This window comes from Chrysemys picta, chromosome 3 (genome assembly GCF_011386835.1).
Source record: "Chrysemys picta bellii isolate R12L10 chromosome 3, ASM1138683v2, whole genome shotgun sequence".
Lineage (NCBI taxonomy): Eukaryota > Metazoa > Chordata > Testudines > Emydidae > Chrysemys > Chrysemys picta.
Window position 1 is genome coordinate 130,507,631 of NC_088793.1, and position 23,034 is coordinate 130,530,664.

At 48.5% G+C, this 23,034-nt stretch overlaps 2 protein-coding genes across 3 annotated transcripts in view; one reads left to right on the plus strand and one right to left on the minus strand.

Annotated features, from left to right (window-relative positions):
* RAB4A (RAB4A, member RAS oncogene family) overlaps positions 1-2,223 on the minus strand; it is a 31,787-nt gene extending 29,564 nt beyond the window's left edge. The window contains exon 1 of the mRNA XM_005291225.4: positions 1,957-2,223. Within this exon, the coding sequence (XP_005291282.1) occupies positions 1,957-1,987 (31 nt within the window). The 5' untranslated portion in view covers positions 1,988-2,223. The remainder of the gene's footprint in view (positions 1-1,956) is intronic.
* A 16-nt stretch (positions 2,224-2,239) lies between these two features.
* On the plus strand, positions 2,240-10,082 carry LOC135982662 (uncharacterized). 2 transcript variants are annotated; one of them, XM_065590507.1, is made up of 2 exons: positions 2,240-2,377; positions 8,186-10,082. In XM_065590507.1, exon 2 carries the CDS (start codon positions 8,980-8,982, stop codon positions 9,907-9,909), a length of 930 nt encoding a protein of 309 aa, XP_065446579.1. In that variant the 5' UTR covers positions 2,240-2,377; positions 8,186-8,979; the 3' UTR covers positions 9,910-10,082. The 2 variants fall into 2 exon arrangements, with proteins under 2 accessions (XP_065446579.1, XP_065446578.1); XM_065590506.1 differs by having other exon boundaries at positions 2,289-2,414.
* Positions 10,083-23,034: the final 12,952 nt, after the last annotated feature.

The following is a 23,034-nucleotide window of genomic DNA, read 5'->3' on the forward strand; positions in this document are numbered from 1 at the left end:
AACACTGACTATTCTGGTCACTATTGTGAACTCCACTGCCCACAGGTCACAAAGACCAGAAGGCCCTCCTACCTTTTAAAGTCCCACGAATTTTTGAAATGCCTTTTCCTGATTGTTCAGCTTGGTGAGCACACTTAGCAGGGTGTGTGTGTGTGTGTGTGTGTGTGTACGCGCAACTGCCCAGTTGATCATGCTGGCTACACACTACAGATGCACTCCAGCTTGGAGAAGACATGAAATACTGGACCTACTGGGCCTGTGAGGAGAAGAGGCTGTGCAAGCACACCTATGGATCAGTGCTAGAAACAGAGACATCTACAATCAGATTGCATGGGGAGGGGGAGAAAAGAGGAGGTTTGCAGGAGAAGGGGTATGACAGGAACCAGCAGCAGGGACTGCTTCAGGCATATCAGAAGGCCAATCAATCAATCTAGTGCCAAACCCCGCACCTGCTGTTTTTAGAAAGAGCGGCATGCCATATTTGGCAGAGACCCCACCACTACCCTGAATGCCCCCATAGAAATGTCTGAAGAGACCAAGCCAGAGGCCCCTGGTGTGAACAATGAGGTCGAGGAGACGGATTGGAGGACATACAACTAGTGCATCCAGCTATGCCATGAGCCAGGACCTGTTTGAGACTCCACTGCAATCCCAGCAGTCAAGCACAGGCAAGTCCAATGCAGTGGAAGGAACTCAGGTAAACGTGAATTGTATTTACCCTTACAATGATGTATTGAAGGCATCCTCAACTTAACAGGACAACTATGAACTGCGCTTTCTCCTTTCTAGGACAAGAGAAGAGCCCTAACACCCTCAGCTACAGTGGCGAGCCAGAGCAAGCGGCAACAAGATGCCCATGCTGTGCACAGGCCCCATGATTGCCTTAACTTTGCCCTGTAACATGTGGTTACATAAACAAGATATCACTGTTCTCTTGTCCTCTTTCCCCATTCCCTCCTATGGTTTGCTATACTTACATATTTTATCTTAGATTTTAAGCTTTTTGGAGACAGGTTCCGTACAAACTTATAGAAAGATATGATCCTAGCACAAGACGACTCTAATCCTAATAACCTCTGAGCATTGCCATAAAAGTAACAATCACCTCCCGCTAAAATAATGGATCTCTGATGTTCCTTCTGAACCCATTTAAAATACAACAGTATTAAGTGTCTACTTAAGATTCAAGGCCTGAATTTCACCACCAAGTCAAATAACTCACCAGTTCTTAACAGTGAAAACCCATATTAAACCAGGCATTCTAATTTTAGGCTGCTTGTACTGAGCACCAAAGGGAAGGACCATGGTGAAATCCAGGAAGCTGAAGACACAAGTAATGTATGTTGTTTGTTTGACAAATGTAAGAGAAAAAGATCTGGCTGAAGGATAGGCACCAAAAGCCTGCGGCAGTCCAGGACCTCAAAGGATCTGCCAAACTGAGTGAGGCGATGGGTTCAACAAATTTCCTGTTCTGTCTCCAGCTGTGGCCAACTCTTGGTAATTCAGAAGGATGCAAATCTCACCCCCCCACTCCCGGGACGATAATGCACCGAGGCCACCGCGCAGCGCTGCGCCCTGAGAGGAAGCTGCTCCTGCTGCATCCCACACGCTGGGGCCGGGGAGTCGATGGCCCCTGAGCCACACGCGCTACCGCATAACCATCAGCGCTCCCAGATCCGTCCCGCAGCCGCTGACACGCCCTGCCCCTGCCCCCACCCCCCGGGGCGCTGAGCGTCCCCAACCCCCTGCCGGGCCGAACCGCCACCCAGGGCACGGGCAGCGCCCGCGGGCCGGCCGCAAGGGGGCCTGGGCCCCGCCCGGGAGAGCAGGGAGCGGGGGAACGAACCCTCCGGGACCCGGTACGCCCGGGGGATCGGAAAGGGAGACCCGCACGCCCCGCAAGCGCAGAGCCCCCCGGCCAGCGCCGCGCCCCGCCGGCCCCGGCCCGGCTCTTACCGTAGGTCTCGGACATGGCTGTCTGCGACATTTTGGAAGCGTCGCGCCTCCACCTCCTCCCGCGCCTTCGGCTGGTGCTGAGCGAGGGGCTGGGGGCGCCTCAGGCCGCCAGGTACAAAGGGCGGGGGAGGGGGAACGAGTCCCAACAGCGGCCGCCGCTATAAACCCCCCAACCCGAGAAGCTTCCTCAGCAGCAGCAACTGGCTTGGAACGGGCACGCACTGCCACTTCTGCGCATGCGTGCGCACGCAGCTCTTCACCCCCAACCTCTTGGGGGCGTGGTCTCTCCTCCACACATGCGTATTGTCTGCTCTTCTCTGCCCTCCTCCGCACCCCGAACGGCGCTCACCAAAACAAAGCGCACGTGCGCGGCTTTAGCACTAGCCGCGGAGCCGTTGGGAGGAAACACAGGGCGAGCCGAGTAGGTGATGTGGGCGTGGCCGCCCTTACGCGGGCAGGTGACTGAGGGCGCGAGGGCGGGGCGCGGCTGGGGCAGGGCCGGTAACTGTATGGGAGGCACGTGAGGAGGGTCAGGTGGGTGGTGTCACTTCGCCAGCCCCAGGTGCGCGATAGGTGGGACCCTTCCGGTCGCAGCGCAGCTTCTCGTGCGCTGGCCTGGGCCGCCAGCGGGGTAGGCAGGAGTGGGGTGGCTGGGGCGGGTGGCTCGTGGGCCCTGAGGTACCGCGGGGGCATCGGGGCTAGCTGTGCCTCTTTACCCGGCCTAAGGCCAGGCTGGCTACCAGTAGCCCGAGGGCTGCCGGTGATTGGATTCTAGTGGAAGCAACCCACGCTTGGGTGCTTGTGTTTTCCTGTGGCACACACTTAAAATGAGTTGCTTGGTGGTGGTTTGATTAATAGAGCTGCTGACCTGAAAGGCCTTATATTCAACCTGGCCCCCACGTGGAGGGGATTGTGATGATTTTTGTAAATTTGTTAGTCTCTAAGGTGCCACATGTACTCCTGTTCTTTTTAGATTTGTGAGTTCTTGATCCTTAATAATCAGTCTCTTGGAAATGAGGGAAGAGGTATAAAGCCTAGTAATAGATATGGTCTTATAGGCACCTACTCCAGCACCCATGGAAAAAAATAGGCACCTACTCCCTGGAGCACCCATGGAAAAAAATTAGCCGGTGCTTAGCACCCATCTGCAGCCAAGCTCCCCACAGTGCCTTGTGCCTGTCTGCTGCCCCACTGATCCCAGCTGCTCCCCCTCCTCCCAGCGCCTCCCATCGACCACAGATCAGCTGTTCCATGGCATGCAGGAGGAGAAGGGATGAGACACGCTCTGGGGGAGGGGGCAGAACTGGGTGAGAATGGGCGGAGCAGAGGTGTAAGGGGGTGGGGGATTGGGGAAAGGGGTGGAGAGAGGGCAAGGCCTGGGGCAGGAAGAGGCAGGGCTAGGGTGACCATAAATCCCATTTTGGCCAGGACAGTCCCCTTTTTTAAGTGCTGTTCCGTCTGTCCTGACTTTTTTGGCACAAGTGGGCATTTGTCCCATTTGCTCTTGCTGACTTGGTCAGTTGGCAAGAGCAAATGGAACAAATGCCCACCTCTGTCAAAAAAGTGTGGTGTGGTGCAGAGGAACGTGTGGGGGTGGGGAGAGGAGGCAAACGGAGATTGCAGTCCCACTCGGGGGGGGAGGCGGGCTGGGGGATATGCAGCGTTCCAGCATGCGAGGGGCTGTCCGGGTTTCAGCGACCGGCAACAGCCTTGCGAGGGGGGGGAGGGTGCTCGGGTGAGTGACTAGGGATGTCCCATTTTCCCTTTGGAAAATACAGGGGAAGGGGTGGAATTGGGGCAGGGTCTGGGGCTGAGTGGGGGTTGAACACCCATGGGGAAAGTTGGAAGCCGACACGGCCTGTGTATGGTCTAGGGCCCTAGTCCTGCAACAAGCCCCAGACTGGTGAACATCTGCATCTACCAGCCTCATTGACTTCAGTGGTGTTCTGAAATGATGTTTTGTCGAAGTTGCAGACTGAAACTTCATTAATAAATTTAAATACTGAGGTCTGGAAGTTGTCTGGTTTATTTACATGGCTTTTTGCCATACTCTGATATATGGTGTCATTTTTATGAATCAACTAATAAGGTCTAGTATCAGGGGGTAGCCGTGTTAGTCTGTATCTACAAAAACAACAAGGAGTCTGGTGGCACCTTAAAGACTAACAGATTTATTTGGGCATAAGCTTTCGTGAGTAAAAACCTTATGCCCAAATAAATCTGTTAGTCTTTAAGGTGCCACCAGACTCCTTGTTGTTTTAATAAGGTCTAGATTCTGTAAGTCAGTAGCTTTTGTTTTTAAAACATTGTTTCAGTGGGTTGTGATGGTTTTAATATAATATTCTTATGCTAGTTATTATATGGTGCATTCATAAATATTGATAACAAAGGTTTTTAAAGAGGCACCATCTGCTTGAAATTTGGTAAATTTCAGTACATTGAGTAGTTTCAGGTAGGACACCTATTTTTGTCATTTTAAAACACCTCTTGAAAACACATAACAGAAGAAACTGACTGAATAGCTAACTGATTATGTAGAGTAAAACAGTGAAACTGATTACACACATTTAAAATACACAAAGTAAACAAACTGGGGGGGAAAGTCAAATAAAATTTTCTCCATTTCCATTCAGGTATTGTAATCTTAAGTATTACTTGTAACAATAGTAAGTTTTATTTATATATAGATATAGATAAATATATATACACACACAGGAGTTTGAGTTTTAAATTGCATTTCCCTTTAATGAGTCAACATTAGTATCCTCTTTCCATTGTCAATAGTGTCCCCTGGTGGTTGATAAATTCTGTGATCCCTTTGTCTAACCACCTGGAGAATGTGCTTCAGGGCTAGATGGAAAAGCAGGTTGCCGTGAATAGGCAACAGTGGAGAGGGACATGAATAATAACACAAATGTTCAAATTAGAAAAGTGTACTTTAGAAAGGAGTTTTTAATAATGGCTGAAAGATAGCAGTAATATATGAGGTAATCCTTATGAAAAAATCCTATAGAACTTAATCTTATAATAATCCTATATAACTTAATAGGAAACGATAACTTTTCTAAAGATTTTTTAAAAAAAATTATATACAGTTCAATAGACAATTGCATTCTTGGTTTGTATAAGATAATTTTAAAACTACCTGTGGAAAGGATCCATATTTTTAGAGCAACTTCTATAGAAATTGATAACATTTCCATAGAATCCTATTGTTTTCATATTTTTAAAATTATGTAGGGCTTTTCCAAAAGAGAGAAAAGATAGAATTTTAAGATTGTGCTTGGAAATAGATAATTATTCAATACTGATTCAAATAATTTTTGTGGGTGTACATGATACCAGTCAGTACATTTTGCTTTGTTGGACAGCTAGTAATAAAGGCCTGATCCTGGAACCTGTGGGAGTTTTGAATATGCGAAGAGTGGGGTAATTACTCCTAAGGTAATTTGGTCAAGAAAATCCCCCCAGATTCGCCATTTTGTAGAGGCCAGTGGTATTTTAATCAGGGCATTTAATGAGCTTTAGAAAAATGTAATGTTTTTGTGCTAAGATTTAAACAATTTACATATATAAAGAAATGGAGCCGATTCTTAATAGGGTGCAACTCTGATAAGCCAAACATTAATTATCTGATAATCTCTGTTATCCAAACCAGGGTCATATCCCATGACATCATTTAATTAAATTGAAAATTTCCTTGATTACCTAAAAACATTAATTATTCAAACTTATTCAATATCCCCCATGTTACTAGAAGTTGTACTGTATTTATAAGGTACATAAGAAACTTTGTACACCTCTCCTCCACCCACCCATGCAGCGGTACTTTTCCGTGAGCTCCCTGGAAGCGGTGACATCCCCCTTGCTCAGCTCCTAGGCGGAGGCATGGCCAGGCAGCTCTCCACACTGCCTCTGCCTGCAAGCAGCGCCCCCACAGCTCCCATTGGCCGCTGTTCCCGGCCAATGGGAGCTGCGAAGCCAGCATTCTAGGTGGAGGCAGCGCACAGAGCTGCCTGGCCACGCCTTTGCCTAGGAGCTGAGTGAGTCGGGGTGTTCCCGCTTCCAGGGAGCCCCCCGGGTAAGCTGAGAGCCTGTCTCACCCCGTCCCATGTCCCTACCCCCTGCCTCCACTCACACCCAAACTCTGCTGCTGCTGCTGCTTGGGGGGGGAGGCGCAGAGCCAGGTAGAGAGCCTGCCGGCCCTGTCAAACCCCGCCCCAGCACCAGCAGGTGTCCTGGGCCATGTGCCACCGCCTGCCCGCCCCAGCACCCAAGCCATCCTCTCTCAGCACCCACGGTGCCCTCGGGCAGCCCTCACCCCCAAGTTTTAGTTGAGAGTATTTTTAGTAAAAGTCATGGACAGGTCTTGGGTCATAAATTTTTGTTTACTGCCCGCAACCTGTCCGTGACATTTACTAAAAATACCTGTGACCAAAACATAGCCATAGCCATGATACACACCATTTAAGAGGGTCTAAAATGCAATGTTTAAGAAGTCCCCTGGTGTGGTTCTGCTGTGCAGGGGCTGGGGCAGGAGTCAGGAAGCTCTCACAGAGGTCTGCTTGTCTGTGTGCCATGGACCAGAGCTTCACATGAGCTAACTGTACTGCAGCATGAGGGTAAGGTTGGGCGAAGGGGCCAGGGTCAGTGAATCCCTCAGTATAGATGCTATTGATTTCTTTATTTCCCCCCGCAAAAGGAAAAGGTTACAATGTCCATCAAACAACAAGAAGAAACGTGGTTTTACAGCAGTATCAGAGCACAGAGATACAGCAGTGGCATTTTCACTAAAATAGAAATTAGTCCCATTTGACCTTTCTTGTCTTTGATTCTTTAATTATGTATAGCTTGCTAGGAGAGTGACACAATGCAGAGATTAATGATTGGTAGAGAAATAGTAGCAGCTAATGGCCCCAAAAGATTACTTAACGTGTTTATGGTAATAAAGTGATTAAAAATGTAAAACTCTAAAGTGCTGAATATTATTATTATTGAACAGAAAGAGGGTAGGTGGAGGTGGTTTCAATGAAGGCAAAGAGATGGGAGGGCTCTTAGTTACTACAGAGAATTCTTTCCCAAGTATCTGTCTGATGGGTTCTGCCCACATATGCAGGGTCTGATCACCATATTTGAGATTGGGAAGGAATTTTCTCCCCGGGTCAGATTGGCAGAGACCCTGGGGTTTTTCCACATCCTCTGCAGCATGGGGCACGGATCATTTGCAGGTTTAAACTAGTGTAAATGGTGAATTCTGTGTATCTTCAAGTCTTTAAACCATGATTTGAGGACTTCAATAACTCAGCCAGAGATTGTGTGTCTATTACAGGAGTGGGTGGATGAGGTTCTGGGGCCTGCAATGTGCGGGAGGTCAGACTAGATCACGATGGTCCCTTCTGAACTTAAAGTCTATGAGTCTAAGAATGAAGAAAAGGGTTAGTTGTGTTAGGATTGGGGTATTTGAGTAGTTTTGCTTTTAAGATGAAATAAGAACAGGAAGTAAAACTTAGAAATCAAGAAAAAAATTCACATAAACTGGGAAGTACATAGCTGACAGTTCTGCTGTTTGAAAATGTAGACTACTGTATCTTAATACAAGCCATTATTGTTTAGTAATCATCAAATAAAGTTGCATAGAACTAACCTCACCAGCATCTAACTTGAGTGGGATAATGAGAAATTATAGGCCCACTAAAAATGAGCCCATTAAAAAGATGCCCTCTGATTTTGTGCCTGCAGCCAGTTGCACCTGCTAGTAAATGCAGACTCAAATGAGATAGCAGGTAAACATGCAAATATCAGGTTGTGCCAGTACATCAGATCAACAGACATTTAAATCCTATCATTTATACCCACAATTAACCTCACCATAATTTTATGCCTGCAGTTGATTATGGGTGCAAAATTGCAGACACAAAATGAGAGATTAGACATGAGGTCCGTTTAGAAATTTTACCCACAGTCATTTACAATTACAACAAATTTCAACTAACCAGTATACCAGAAATGTGAGTGTATGGTGCCTTATGAATGGAGATGGGCTTGAATCAAAACCTCAGAGTCAAACCCTGGATCTGGATTCAGATGTGAGATTGCAGCTGGAACCTCTCTATAATATTCCAAAGCTAAATATCTTGAATATTGGGAAAGCACCAGTTTGGATATGGATTTAAAAAAACCCAAGTTTGGGGTTGGTCAGATCTTGATGTTTTACTTCTGCCCATTACAGGGATACCAAGTTGAAATTGAATCTGAAGTTCAGATCTGATTTTGTTTAGACCTGCATCAACTTCAGACTCCATGGCTTCCTGCTAGTCTTGGAATGCAGTAGGACTCAGGGTATGTCTACACTACCAGATTAATCCGAATTTATACAATTCGAATTTTGGAAACAGATTGTACAAAGTCGAATGTATGCGGCCACACTAAGCACATTAATTCGGCGGTGTGAGTCCATGTACCGGGGCTAGTGTCGATTTCCGGAGCGTTGCACTGTGGGTAGCTATCCCATAGCTATCCCATAGTTCCCGCAGTCTCCTCCACCTATTGGAATTCTGGGTTGAGATCCCAATGCCTGATGGGGCCAAAAACATTGTCGCGGGTGGTTCTGGGTACATCCTCCCCCCTCTCCAGGGAAGCAATGGCAGACAACCGTTTCGCACCTTTTTCCTGGGTGAACAGTGCAGATGCCATACCACGGCAAGCATGGAGCCCGCTCAGCTCAAGACAGCAGTCATGAACATTGTAAACACCTCGCACATTATCGTGCAGTTTATGCTGAACCAGAACCTGCAAAACCAGGTGGTGAGGAGTAGGCTACGGCAGCGCGGCGGCGAGAGTGATGAGGACATGGACATGGAATTCTATCAAACCGCGGGCCCCGGTGCTTTGGAGATCATGCTGTTAATGGGGCAGGTTATAGCCGTGGAACTCCAATTCTGGGCCCGGGAAACAAGCACAGACTGGTGGGACCGCATAGTGTTGCAGGTGTGGGACGATTACCAGTGGCTGTGAAACTTTCGCATGCATAAGGGCACTTTCTTGGAACTTTGTGACTTGCTTTCCCCTGCCCTGAAGCGCCAGAATACCAAGATAAGAGCAGCCCTCACAGTTGAGAAGCGAGTGGCAATAGCCCTGTGGAAACTTGCAACGCCAGACAGCTACCGGTCAGTCGGGAATCAATTTGGAGTGGGCAAATCTACTGTGGGGGCTGCTGTGATGCAAGTAGCCAAAGCAATCACTGAGCTGCTGCTACGAAAGGTAGTGACTCTGGGAAATGTGCAGGTCATAGTGGATGGCTTTACTGCAATGGGATTCCCTAACTGTGGTGGGGCGATAGATGGAACCCATATCCCTATCTTGGCACCGGAGCACCAGGGTACCCAGTACATAAACCGCAAGGGGTACTTTTCAATAGTGCTGCAAGCACTTGTGGATCACAAGGGACGTTTCACCAACATCAACGTGGGCTGGCCGGGAAGGGTTCATGACGCTCGCGTCTTCAGGAACACTAATCTGTTTAAACGGCTGCAGCAAGGGACTTACTTCCCGGACCAGAAAATAACTGTTGGGGATGTTGAAATGCCTATAGTTATCCTTGGGGACCCAGCCTACCCCTTAATGCCATGGCTCATGAAGCCATACACAGGCAGCCTGGACAGGAGTCAGGAGCTGTTCAACTACAGGCTGAGCAAGTGCAGAATGGTGGTAGAATGTGTATTTGGCCGTTTAAAAGGTCGCTGGCGCTCGTTACTGACTCGGTCAGACCTCAGCCAAACCAATATCCCCATTGTTATTGCTGCTTGCTGTGTGCTCCACAATCTCTGTGAGAGTAAGGGGGAGACCTTTATGGCGGGGTGGGAGACTGAGGCAAATCGCCTGGCTGCTGATTATGCGCAGCCAGGGCGATTAGAAGATCACACCAGGAAGCGCTGCGCGTCAGAGAAGCTTTGAAAACCAGTTTCATGACTGGCCAGGCTACGGTGTGAAAGTTCTGTTTGTTGAAAACCCGCCCCCTTGATTGACTCATTCCCTGTAATCAAACCACCCTCACCCCTTAAATCACAGCTTGCTTTTAAACGAAATAAAGTCACTATCATTTAAAAATCATGTATTCTTTATTAATTGATTATAAACATAGGGAGAGAACCGACAAGGTAACCTGGGTGAGGTTTGGGAGGAGGATAGGAGGGAAGTAAAAGGCCACTGAAAAAATTCAATACAATGACAGCCTTTTGGTTGGGCTGTCCACTGGGGTGGAGTGGGAGGGTGCACGGAGCCTCCCCCCCCACGTTCTCACACGTCTGGGTGAGGAGGATATGGAACATGGTGAGGGGGGGAGGGAGGTTATACAGCGGCTGCAGCGGCAGTCTGTTATCCTGCTGCCGTTCCTGAAGCGCCACCAGACGCTGGAGCATGTCCGTTTGATCACGCAGCAGCCCCAGCATTGCAGCCTGCCACCTCTCATCTCGAGCGTCCCTCGTGACCTCACGTTCACTGGCATCTTTCATGTATTTAGATACCGTGTCCTTCCACTCATTCAAATGAGCTCTTTCATTGCGGGTGCATTCCATTATTTCCGAGAACATCTCGTCTCGCGTCCTCTTTCTCCGCCGCCTTATCTGAGATAGCCTTCGGGACGGAGGAGGGAGGCTTGAAAAATTTGCAGCTGCTGGAGGGATGAAAAAAAGGAGAGAAGTTTTTAAAATGATACATTTTACAGAACAATGCTTATACTCTTTCATGGTGAACAACACTATTCACATTACATAGCATATGTGATTTCAGTACAAGGTCGCATTTTCCATCTTAATATTGAGTGTCTGTGGCTTTGGTGTTAGAGATCACAGATGCAGGTCCGGGCAACAGAATTCAGCTTGCATGCGGCCATGGTAAGCCATTGTCTTTCGGCTTCTGCGCCCTCCTTTCCCACATACCAAGGAAAGCCTGTTGACTGCTGCGGTTTTCCTGTTAACCTTCAGCAGCAGAAAACAAACTAAACTCCCCCCCCCCCCCCCCCCACCCCCATCCAATTCTCTGGGATGATCGCTTTATACCTCCCCCTACCGCGTGGCTAGTATCAGGGAAGATCCCTGCTAGCCAAACGCAAAAAGCTCAGGGCCAATTCCTCCCTCCCCACCCCCACCCCCCCGCGCTTGGCTAACTGCAGGGAAGGATTTCTTTTCAGCCACAGGCAGACATCCCAGTAGGAATGGCCACCTCTGTCCCCTTAATTAAATTCCCGTATTTCAACCAGGTTACCATGAGCGATATCACTCTCCTGAGGATTACACAGCAAGATAAAGAACGGATGTTGCTTGAATGCCAGCAAACACCGGGACCATACGCTGCCAGGCTTTGTCATGCAATGATACCAGATTACTTGCTACTAGCATGGCGTGGTCAAGTGTCCTACCATGGAGGACGGAATAAGGCTCCACTGCCCAGAAACCCTGTGGCAAGGCTTTTTGAGTACCTCCAGGAGAGCTTCATGGAGATGTCCCTGGAGGATTACCACTCCATCCCCAGACACGTTAACAGACTTTTCCAGTAGCTGTACTGGCCGCGAATGCATCCTAAGTCCTCAGGGCAAAGTAATCATTAAAAAACGCTTGCTTTTAAAACAAGTTTTATATTTTAAAAGGTAAACTCACCTGAGGTCCCTTCCATGGGGTCATGGTCTTGGATACTGGGTTGGGAGGGTACTTCAGTCAGGCTGAGAAAAAGATCCTGGCTGTTGGGGTGAACGGAGAGCTGTGTGCTCTCCGCAAGCTCGTCCTCCTCCTCCTCCTCTTCCCCGTCCGCAGAATCCTCAGGTGTAGCTGATGCGATTACCCCCGCCTCAGAATCCACGGTAAGAGGTGGGGTAGTGGTGGCGGCCACCCCTAGAACTGCATGCAGCTCGGCGTAGAAGCGGCATGTCCGCGGCTCTGACCCGGAGTGACCGTTTGCCTCCTTTGTTTTTTGATAGGCTTGTCTGAGCTCCTTGACTTTCACGCGGCACTGATCTGAGTCCCTATTGAGGCCTCTCTCCATCATGCCCTTGGAGATTTTTTTCAAAAGTTTTGGCATTTCGTCTTTTTGAACGAAGTTCTGCTAGCACTGAATCCTCTCCCCATATAGCGATCAGATCCTGTACCTCCCGTACGGTCCATGCTGGTGCTCTTTTTCGATTATCGGCCTGCATGGTTACCTGTGCTGATGTGCTCTCTGTGGTCACCTGTGCTCTCCACGCTGGGCAAACAAGAAATAAAATTCAAATGTTCGCGGGGCTTTTCCTGTCTACCTGGCCAGTGCATCCAAGTTCAGATTGCTGTCCAGAGCAGTCACAATGGTGCACTGTGGGATAGCTCCCGGAGGCCAATACCATCGAATTGCGGCCACACTAACCCTAATTCGAAATGACAATATTGATTTTGGTGCTACTCCGCTCGTCGGGGTGGAGTACAGAAATCGATTTTAAGAGCCCTTTATTTCGAAAGAAATGGCTTCGTTGTGTGGACGGGTGCAGGGTTAATTCGATTTAACGCTGCTAAATCCGAATTAAAATCATAATGTAGACCAGGCCTTAGGAAAGGATTGGTGCTCAGAAGAAAGCACATAGAGCAAATCTCGGGTTAACCTGAAGGTGGCACTAAAAGGCCACATGTGAAAGGCACTGAAATCAATCCGTGTGTGTGTTTGTTTGATAATTCTGAGCTATATTGCTTATAGCTCTTAGGTGCTCAAGGAATGGGGAGAAAGATAAAAGGAGTCTCCCTCCCTCATGATACTTTCCTGGTCCATGGGCACTTGACATGGAAGGACAGAGAGAATCTATGGCAGATGGAAGCCATTGCCTTCAACTGGCATTGAACCAGTGATGAAAAGAGTCCAAATTAAATATACATGTAAAGTTATGGCTGAAATGTTCAAAGGAACCTAAAGGAGTTAGGCACCCGACCCTACTAGCACTGAATGTCATTGGGAGTTGGGCCCCAACTCCTTTAGATTCCTTTGAAAATTCCTGCCTATACTGTTGCAGTGTTTCCCTCAGCCAGCCCTCACTGAAGACCACATGCTGCCATTGATCCACATACACAGTTCCCATTGATGGCTAGCTGCAGTTGTGTCTGAAGATTGAAGGTAGTATATGGCACTTAAATACCATGAACCAAATCCGTGGCTGCTGCCAAGGAGTATTTGATGCAGCTGAGGAAGAGGAATGGCTTTAATCTACCTTTGAGCGCTCTCGGTCATGCAGTAAATCTGCACTGGGATCTTCTCCCAGAATAAGTGAACAGCTCATGAGCCATTTTGTTCTACAGAGGTTCTTATATGGTGCTCATTACCAGCCATGGAACCATTATGGTAGATAGTGCTTGTCAATGTAAAGGGACACCCTGGTTACACTCCCTTTCCTCTAGTCATGCCTTCTGCACCAACTGCAGGGAGGAGAGAGAGCACAGGAGCCACTGCAGTGGCTCTATGTCATCTGAGGAAACTGCCTATGCAGGGAGAATCCCCCCAGTGGTTGGATAAGTTCGCTTCAGGGTAATTTTGTGCCAGTAGAGTGGTGCAAAGTTGCCCTAATGCAGCCCAGGATCTGGCCCCATCTTTTTATGTGCGTTAGAACATAATATAACATTTTACATTATTTGTTGTGATGAAACTGTTTGTCATGGGGTTTTATAGGGCATGAATGTGCAGACAATCCCTGTATCACCAACAGAAATGTACCGTATGAGAGAAAGGTTGACAAGGAAAATGGAGTATAGGTCCAGCTTTCAAAAGTGACTGGTGATTTTGGGTGGCTTAAATTTTTGGGCACCCACTCTGAGTTACATTAAAGGGCCTGAATATCAGAAAAGTGCCAAGCACCCTCTTCCTGAAAATCCTTTAAGGTATCTCAGGCCAGGCACCCAAAAACGGAGGCACCCATGACCCCTAGTCACTTTTGAAAAATTGTGTCATATTATGAAGAACACTTAAATATATGCAGTGACTATGGTGAGTACAGCTTTGTGGGAGCATCAGCATGTATTTGTCAACTTAGCCTGATGGTGTCACTTAACTAACTTCTATGCTGGTGACATGTAGGAATATTGGGACATGACATAAGCTGCATTTATTCATTTTAAACAATAGAAAATGGTTGAAGTGCTTGCTATTTTTTTATCATGACATCCTTGAAACACAAGGCTTCCTAATAGATTACTAGGGAACACTCAGAGCCTATAGTTCAACCTCTGGAACATGAAGCTCTTTCCTCTGTTCTAAGGAACTCAGAGCCAAGTCATGTGACAGAAGTCTAATCAACTGGATCACGTTTTTGGAACAAATATCCTCAAACATGTGATGTAATAGTCTTGATTCCTTTCCACGACTATCTGAGCATTTATTGATTTGAATGTATGAAGTGTGGTTGTAGCTGTTTCGGTCCCAGGATATTCGAAAGACAAGATGGGTGAGGATGTATCTTTTATTGGACCAACTTCTATTAGCGAGAGACAAGCTTTCAAGCCACACTGACTGCAGATGATGCTAGTTAATCTCACTGTAATTTTCTTTCTGCTTAGGAAGCAATGATTATGTTTTTCATATTCAATTGAAGGCAAATTGTTTTGGGGTTTCAAGGCCTGCTGCTGGCGGTTCATCATCCCAGATAAAATCAAAATCTTAACGTGCAATTTTTTTGCACAAGTTCAGGGTTTAGGGCTATGTTTTTAAAGGTATTTAGGTGCCTAAAGAGGCAGATAGGCAGTGCCTATCTGAACCTCTAGATGCCAAATTCCTTTAAAAATCTGGCCCTTAATGTCACTCTAGACTTTAGAATTTGCTTTCTCAAGTGAATCTATACTGACCCAGGAGCTTCTGATTTGTCTATTTTTTCTGTACAAATAAATCTGATTAAAGAGAATCAGATTTATTTGTACAGAAAAATAGACACAGTGTAGATCTAGTACAGTGTAGATCTATAGTTCTCAAATTGTGGTCCCTGGGCTACTGGTGGCCTGCAGAGCACTAGCTGGTCACATGGTGCTGGCTCTCTTCTTTGTTTTCAGCTGCTGTATCTCACTAAAAGAAGCTAAAAGACATTAAAACTTTTCGAATATTATTTTTCCATTTGAGTAATTGCTATTGGTGCCACAGGGATGTTATGTGATGATGAATAGGAGGGTGGAGGCTCCGTGAAATAATCTCTTTACTAGGATGTGGTCCACCCTTTGACAAAGTTTGAGAAGTCTTGCCTTAAATGGATTATCATTTCACTTCTCTATGTGAAATGGTGTCAGTCCCGTTCCCGTCAGACAGGAGTCAGTATAACAAAAAATGCGATCTCAAACAGCCTGGGCACCTTTGCTGGCAATCTCAGCAGGCAGCCAAAGGACTGAATGGAGATAAAGGCTGAACTGCTCTCACCAGCAGAGTTGATCCTTCATCATGACTGAGATGCAGTGGCTGGGCTTTTGCTGCCACGTACTGTGCTGAGTTTGTTCTGGAGATACACTGAAGTTCCCGGTCTCTACATTTTTCATCATTGGTTCAATCACATAAATATACATTAAAACTGACACTTTTTTCTAGGGTGAGGTGATCGTTTATGTGACTTAAAAATGACCATACATTAAAATTAACTTAAGTAATGAAGACTTAGGACCAAATTATATGTATATCTTCATATATTCACACCCAACTGCCTTTGACTTCAGTGGGAATTGGGCAAGTGTATCTAAAGGAAGAATTTGGTCCTAACTACCAAATATCTATAAATATCTATATTAAAAGTATATTGCTTATGGTTACCAAAAGAGGTTTCTGTTCCTGGCCATAACCACCACTTTCCTACCACTACTGGATTTCTGGATGGTTAATCCTGCTGTTGTTTTCCTTTTTAGGAGTATATTTGTAGTTTCAGTACCTTGAAAATACTTGTGTTATGTGAAGATACTTCTTTTTTATTTCTAAGGAAGCTAGTTATATGTCATCAAGTTGAAATGGTTGAGCATTTGTTCAAATCCAGCCCAGGTTGGTAGTGACTGAACATTGTTACTGATGGCCAGGGCCCTACCAAATTCACGTCCATTCCATTTAATTTCATGGCCATAAGATTTGAAAATTAGTCAATTTCATGTTTTCAAATGCTTATATCTGAAATTTCACAGTATTGTAACCGTGGGGGTCCTGACCCAAAAGAGAGTCGTGGGGGAGTTGTGGGATTGCCACCCTCACTTCTGCGCTGCCTTCAGAGTTGGGCTCTGCAGGTAGGGTGACCAGACGTGCTGCAGCCCCACTCCCCAGGCACGCACAGAGACGGCGAGTAGGTCTCCACTGTGTGCTGCAGGGGTGGGGCTTGTAGGCGCCGGCAGCGAGCACCGCCGGCAGCGAGCCCACCCCTGCCCCCGCCCCCCTCAACCCGACCTGACCGACCTTAGGAGTCAGAGGGACGGGACCTGCCTGCTGGATGCTTCCAGGGAGCCGCTCCAGGTAAGGCTAGCACTGCCTGGGACTCACCTGGCCCCCTGGCAGGTCCCTCTGGCAGGGGAAGTGGGGGGGTTCTGCGTGCTGCCCCCCTCCCTCCCCGAGGGGGGAGGTGGAGACGGAGCAGAGACAAGCTGGGGGTGGGGGGGCATGGAGCTGCCCGTGATTTCTCAGTTTTTCCTGTGCTCCGGCAGTTTTTTTTGTTTTTTTGTTTTGCTCCGCCCCCCCGCATCCCCATATTTGACCTCTGTCATCTGGTCACCCTATCTGCAGGCAGCAGCCCCAGAGCTTCCTGCAGCTCAGGAGGTTCCTGGAGCTAGAGGTGGGTCTGATCTCCCCCGTGCTGCTGAGAGCACTCCAGCCAGGGGCTCCTAGCTGCTAGTTCGGGCTGGGTTGAGGAGGGACAGGACTTGCTCTTCCCCTGAATGGCTGCTCTTGGGGGGGTTCAGGGGCTGGAGGGGGGAGGGCGGATCAGACTCGCCTCCCTCCACCTCTGGCAAACTCCTGCAGCTGCAGGAAGCTCTGGGGTTGCTGCCTAGCCCCGGAGCTTCCTGCAGCCGGGAGAGGTACCTGGAGGTAGATCTGCTCTCCCCACAAGAGCAGCTGTGCAGCAGAAGAGCAAGTCCTGTCCCTCCTCAGCTTGAATGGGACTAGCAGCTGGAGCCCCGGGCACGGTAGGAGCCCTTGGCTCAGACACTGCCACTCCTCCCCTTCCCCTCCCCTCTCCTCTCCTCCAATAGCTAGATTTCATGGGGGAGGTCTGATTTCATGGTCCATGACACATTTTTCACAGCTGTGAATTTGGTAGGGCCCTACTAATGGCCTATGTAAAATGTGTTTAATCTTAATCCAGCTTCTCAGCTGTTCACATCACAAAACCCACACAGCACAGTTAACACTCATTGGCTCTTTTGTTGGTGTGCTCAGCAGAAAGACCAAGATTTAATGCGACAAGGTGGGTGAGGTAATATCTTTTATTGGACCAACTTCTGTTGGTGAGAGGGACAAGCTTTCCAGCTACACAAAGCTGTTCTTCAGGTCTGCTGAAGAGACCCGAGTAAGCTTGAAAGTTCCTCTCTCTCACCAACAGAACTTGATCCAATAAAAGATATTACCTCACCCACCTTGTCTCTCTAATATCCTGGGACCGACACCACTGTAGCAACACTACGTACAAGATTTAATGTGGCAGATAACCCTCTTCCTCCCTTTCATACATCGGCAGAGCAGTGTAGAGAAGCTTGCACTGCTGGTACCTGTGCAGCATTGTATCTGTTCTGTGGATAACTAGAGAATGTGGTTTCTAGAGCTCCCAGTGCTGGACCTTTCACAGCAAGTAACTTTATACAATTGTTTTTTAAGTTAAAAAAAACAACAAAACGAATGGTCATGAACTGGACATGCTTTTCAGTGAAATTCTGTCAGAGACCATATAACTCAAAGCTGCCATTTATAGCTCCTATCTTTAAAACTTCTCCAAGTGGCGTGGGAGTCTTCTCCTGTGGATCCATTTGGGGGACAGGGGTTCAGCAATACAGTACAATACAATGAATCCTATATTGCTGCTATATTGGCAATGCATCATATCAAATTATTCTTTTGTTTCTTTCAAGAGTATTTTTCAAGAATGATTTTTAGTGCGTAAATTACACCAAAAAGTGTGTAAACTAAGTTTTATACCACTTTCAATTCTTAGCAATCCTCAGTAGTTATGTAGATAGTATAGATTTCTTCACTCTGCTACCCTTATAAAGTCAGCTGAGCCAAGGAAGTCTTTTAGATCCATTTTGCCTAAACTGATGCCTATCAAATGGATTAAATAAGGGTGTAGATGTTTAACTATGCTTTTTTCCACCATGTACTGCACAGTCCCTCAAGAAGGGGAAAATTGCCCCTACCAACCATAAGGGGAATCACTACTTTATACTCCACAGCAACACATTTTGCTAACACAACTACTCAACCCTCCGCCTGATTCAAAGTAGTCACGGTCTCACTTTCCACAGTCAGTGGGTCTGATTCTCTTTTACGCTAAGGTCCCTTTGCACCACTCTGGTAGTGTAAAGGGGGCTTAGTGCAAATGTCAAATCTGTTGCATGTTTAAGATTGTGTTCTGAGTAGACTTAAAAGTACTTTCCTTTAACCATTAGTGTAGAACAGGGATCGGCAACCTTTCAGAAGCGGTGTGCCGAGTCTTCATTTATTCACTCTAATTTAAGGTTTCACGTGCCGGTAATACATTTTAATGTTTTTTAGAAGGTCTCTCTCTATAAGTCTATATATTATATAACTAAACTAGTGTTGTATTGTAAAATAAACAAGATTTTCAAAATGTTTAAGAAGCTTCATTTAAAATGAAATTAAAATGTTGATCTTACGTCGCTCAGCCCGCTGCTGGTCTGGGGTTCTGTTCACCTAGGTCGGCAGCGGGCTGAGCGAGGCCTGCGGCCGGGACCCTGGCTGGCAAGGGTCGGGCAGCCAGAACCCCAGACCAGCAGCGGGCTGTGTGGGGCTGGCGGCCAGGACCCCAGACCGGCAGTGGACTGAGCAGCTCAGCTCACTGCCGCTCAGGGGTTCCATCTGCTGGCTCCTGCCAGCCGGGTTCCCGGCTGCTGGATTCGCTCAGCCCGCTGCCAGTCTGGGGTCCCAGTGCTCCCCACATACAGTGGGTACCTACCTTCTCCCGGATTCTGGCCATTCTCTTCCTCTCTCTGCACTGAACTGAGGGTGGGAGTGCACTGAGCACAGGACTGGGGGTGAAGGGTCGGGCCAGGAGCTAAAATGAGGGAGGGGGCTCAGGGTTGGAGCAGAAGGTTCGGGTGTGGGGCACTTACCTGGGCAGCTGCCATTTGATGCGAGGGGTGCAGATGGGAATGTGGGGTGGGGGTGCAGGAGCTCCCGTTTGATGCTCCGGGAGGGGGTGGGGATGTGGCGGGTGCATGGAGTGTGGGGGGGGCTGGGGATGTGGGGGGGTGCAGGTGTCAGGGCAGAGGGGGGGCTGGGTATGTGTGGGGGTGCCAGAGTCAGGGCTAGGGTTGTGGGGGTGGGATGAAGGAGTCAAGCAGAGGGCTGGGTGTGTAATGAGAAAGGTACAGGGCTCAGGGCAGGGGCCTGGGGTGTGTGCGGGGCTCAGGGCAGAGGGTGGGGTGTGTGTGTGCGGGGTCAGGTCTCGGGGAGAGGGCAGGGTGACTGCCCCCCCAAGAACTCCCAACCCCCCCGCTCCTTGACCCCTGACTACCCCCTCCTGGGACCCCTGCCCCCAACTGCCCCCCAGGACCCCACCCCCTATCTAAGCCTCCCTGTTCCTTGTCCCCTGACTGGACTCTACCCCTACCTGTCCCCTGACTGCCCCAACCCTTATCCACACCCCTGCTGCCAGCCAGACCCCCGGGACTCCCATGCCTATCCAACCGCTCCCCGCCCCCTGACAGGACCCCCAGAACTCCCGACCCATCCAAACCGCCCCCCCTTCCCGCTCCCTGCCTGCCCCAACCCCTCTCCACACCCCTGCCTCCTGACAGGACCCCCAGAACTCCTGACTCATACAACCCCCCAGCTCCTTGCCCCGGACAACCCCCTCCAGAGACTCCCCACCCTAACTGCCCCCCCCAGGACCCTCCTTGCTCCCTGTCCCCTGACTGCCCTGACCCCTATCCACCCCCCACCCCCTGACAGACCCCGGGACTCCCATGTCCCATCCAATCCCCCCTGCTCCCTGTCCCCTGACTGCTCCCACCCCTTATCCAACCCACCCTGCCCCGGACCCCTTACCATGAGGCTCCACGCAGAGCCAGATACTCTGTTCCACGGGAGCGCGCAGCCTCAGCCCCCAGCGCTCTGCGCGCGAGGCGGCAGGGCTCCAGGTGAGCGGGGAGCGTCTTTCCCTCCCCGTGGAGCCAAACCCTGCCCCGTGGGAGCGCGCAGCCCCAACCCCCAGAGCGCTGCACGTGGGGTAGCAGGGCTCCACGGGAGGGGAGAAAGTGGGGGGAGGGGCCGTCAGCTTGTTGCGCTCGGCCCGGCGCGCTGGCCCAGGAGCGCAGACCCCACGGCTTGCCGTGCCGGGAGAGTGGGGCCATTTGCCCACCCCGTGCACACGGCTATGCTTCTGCTCCCTGCCCCCGCGGGGGGAGCGGAGGGCAGAGGAGAGCGGGCCGGGCTGGGCAGGATTTTTAATGGCACGCTGGAGTCCCGGCAGGCTCCAGCGTGCCATTAAAAATCGGCTCGCGTGCCGTCTTTGGCACGCGTGCCATAGGTTACCGACCCCTGGTGTAGAAGTTCAAGTTGGGCAGTTGTTTAGGTGTTCCCAGAAGGGCATCTTATCCGCATCAGCTACACTTGGTGCACATAATTGGGCACTTGCATATGTGCCCATCTTGTCCTTGTGCCTGCACACAAGCTGATCAGGTCCTTGCTATGGACATAGGTGCCAAGCAACCATCTGTTTAGATATCTGGCCTGCATAACCCAGGAAGTGCCATCTTAAGTGTAGAAAGGTCTGCACACAGCCAGCATGTAAGTATTGGCACCATATGCCTCTTTACTCTTGATTGCACCCATGGACACTCATGTTATAAACTGAATATGTAAACATTAGAGAAAAGAGGGCTCATGGACAACTGCAGTTGCCAAATAGTCAGGTTGATCCCACACAGGAGATTCCCACACCTGAGCCATTCTTTTTAGGTGACAAATCTGAGGAACAAATTGAGTTGTCAGTAGATGAGGTTTTGGAACAGATTGATAAACTAACCTATAATAAGTCACCAGGAGCAGATGGTATTCATCCAAGAGTTCTGAAGGAACTCAGATATGAAATTGCAGAACCACTAACTCTGGTATGTAACCTATCTTTTAAATCAGCCTCTGTAACAGATGACTGGTGGATAGATAATGTAATGCCAATTTTTTAAAAGGCTCCAGAGGCAATCCTGGCAGTTGCAGACCAGTAAGCCTAACTTCAGGCAAATTGGTTGAAACTATAGTAAAGAACAGAATGATCAGAAACATAGATAAACATGATATGTTGGGGAAGAGTCAACACAGCTTTTGTAAAGGTAAATCATGTCTCCTTAATCTATTAGAATTCTTTGAAGGAGTCAACAAGCATGTGAACAATGGTGATCCAGTGGATATTGTGTACTTGGACTTTCAGAAAGTCTTTGACAAGGTCCCTCTTAAGCAAGTCATGGGACACTAGGAAAGGTCCTCTCATGGATCAGTAAATGGTTACGAGATCAGAAACAAAGGGTAGGAATAAAGGTCAGCTTTCACAAGGGAGAGAGGTAAATAGCAATGTCCCCCAAGGATCTGTATTGGGAAAAGTGCTGTTCAACATTTTCAGAAATGATCTGGGAAAGGGGGTGAACAGTGAGGTGGCAAAATTTGCAGATGATTCAAAATTACTCAACATGATACAAAATTACTGATTGTGAAGAGTTACAAAGGAATTTCACTAAACTTGGTGACTGGATGACAAAATGGCAAATGAAATTCAATGTTGATATATGCAAAGTAATGCACATTGGAAAACATAATCCCAATTATCGGTGCAAAATGATGGGGTCTAAATGAGCTGTTGCAACTCAAGAAAGAGATCTCGGAGTCATTGTGGATAGTTCTCTGAAAATATCTGCTTAATGTGCAGTGGCAGTCAAAAAAGCTAACACACAGTGGTTCTCAAACTTTTGTATTGGTGACCCCTTTCACACAGCAAGCCTCTGAGTGTGACCCCCCCCCTTATACATTAAAAACACTTATTTATATTTAACACTATTATAAATTATGGGGGTGAAACAGGGTTTGGGAGTGGAGGCTGACAGCTCGCAATCCCCCCTGTAATAACCTCAGTTTGAGAACCCTTGAGCTAACAGAGTATTAGGAACCAGATAGATAATAAAACAAACAATATCCTAATGCTTCTATATAAATCCATGGTACGTAAGCTGGAATATAAAATCATGAATGGGGTGGAAAACGTGACTAAGGAATTTATCCTGACTTATTTACCCCTTCATATAACACAATAACTAAGGGTGACCCAATGAAATTAATAGGCAGCAGGTTTAAAACAAACAAAAGGAAGTATTTTGTCACACAACACACAGTCAACCCGGGGAACTTGTTGCCAGGGGATATTGTGAAGACCAAAATTATAACTGGGTTCAGAAAAGAATTAGATAAATTCATAGAGGATAGGTCTATCAATGGTCACAGATGCCGACTTCGTGGGTGCACAGGGGCTCAAGCACCCATGGAGAAAAAATAGTGGGTGCTCAGCACCCACAGGCCTGACTGGGGCTGCTGCTATGGTGGCGCTGAGGTTAGCTGCCAGTTAGCTGCTCAGCAGCTGGCCCTATGTCCAAGCAGCACTTCAGTGGTTCGTCCACTGATCGGCTGTTGAGTGGGGCTGCCCTGCCCTCTCCCCCTCACTGCCCTTAAGGCAGGAGGGAGCAGAAAGGAGCCAGCAGCTGGCGGGAGGCACTCAGGAGAGGGGGTCTCAGGGGAGGGGGCAGAGTGGAGTGGGAAGAGCTGGAGTGGGGACAAGGCCCTGGGGCGGAGTGTGGGCGGGGCCTCAGGGAGGGGGCAGAGCTGGTGCGGGGCACCCACTGGCAAAATGAA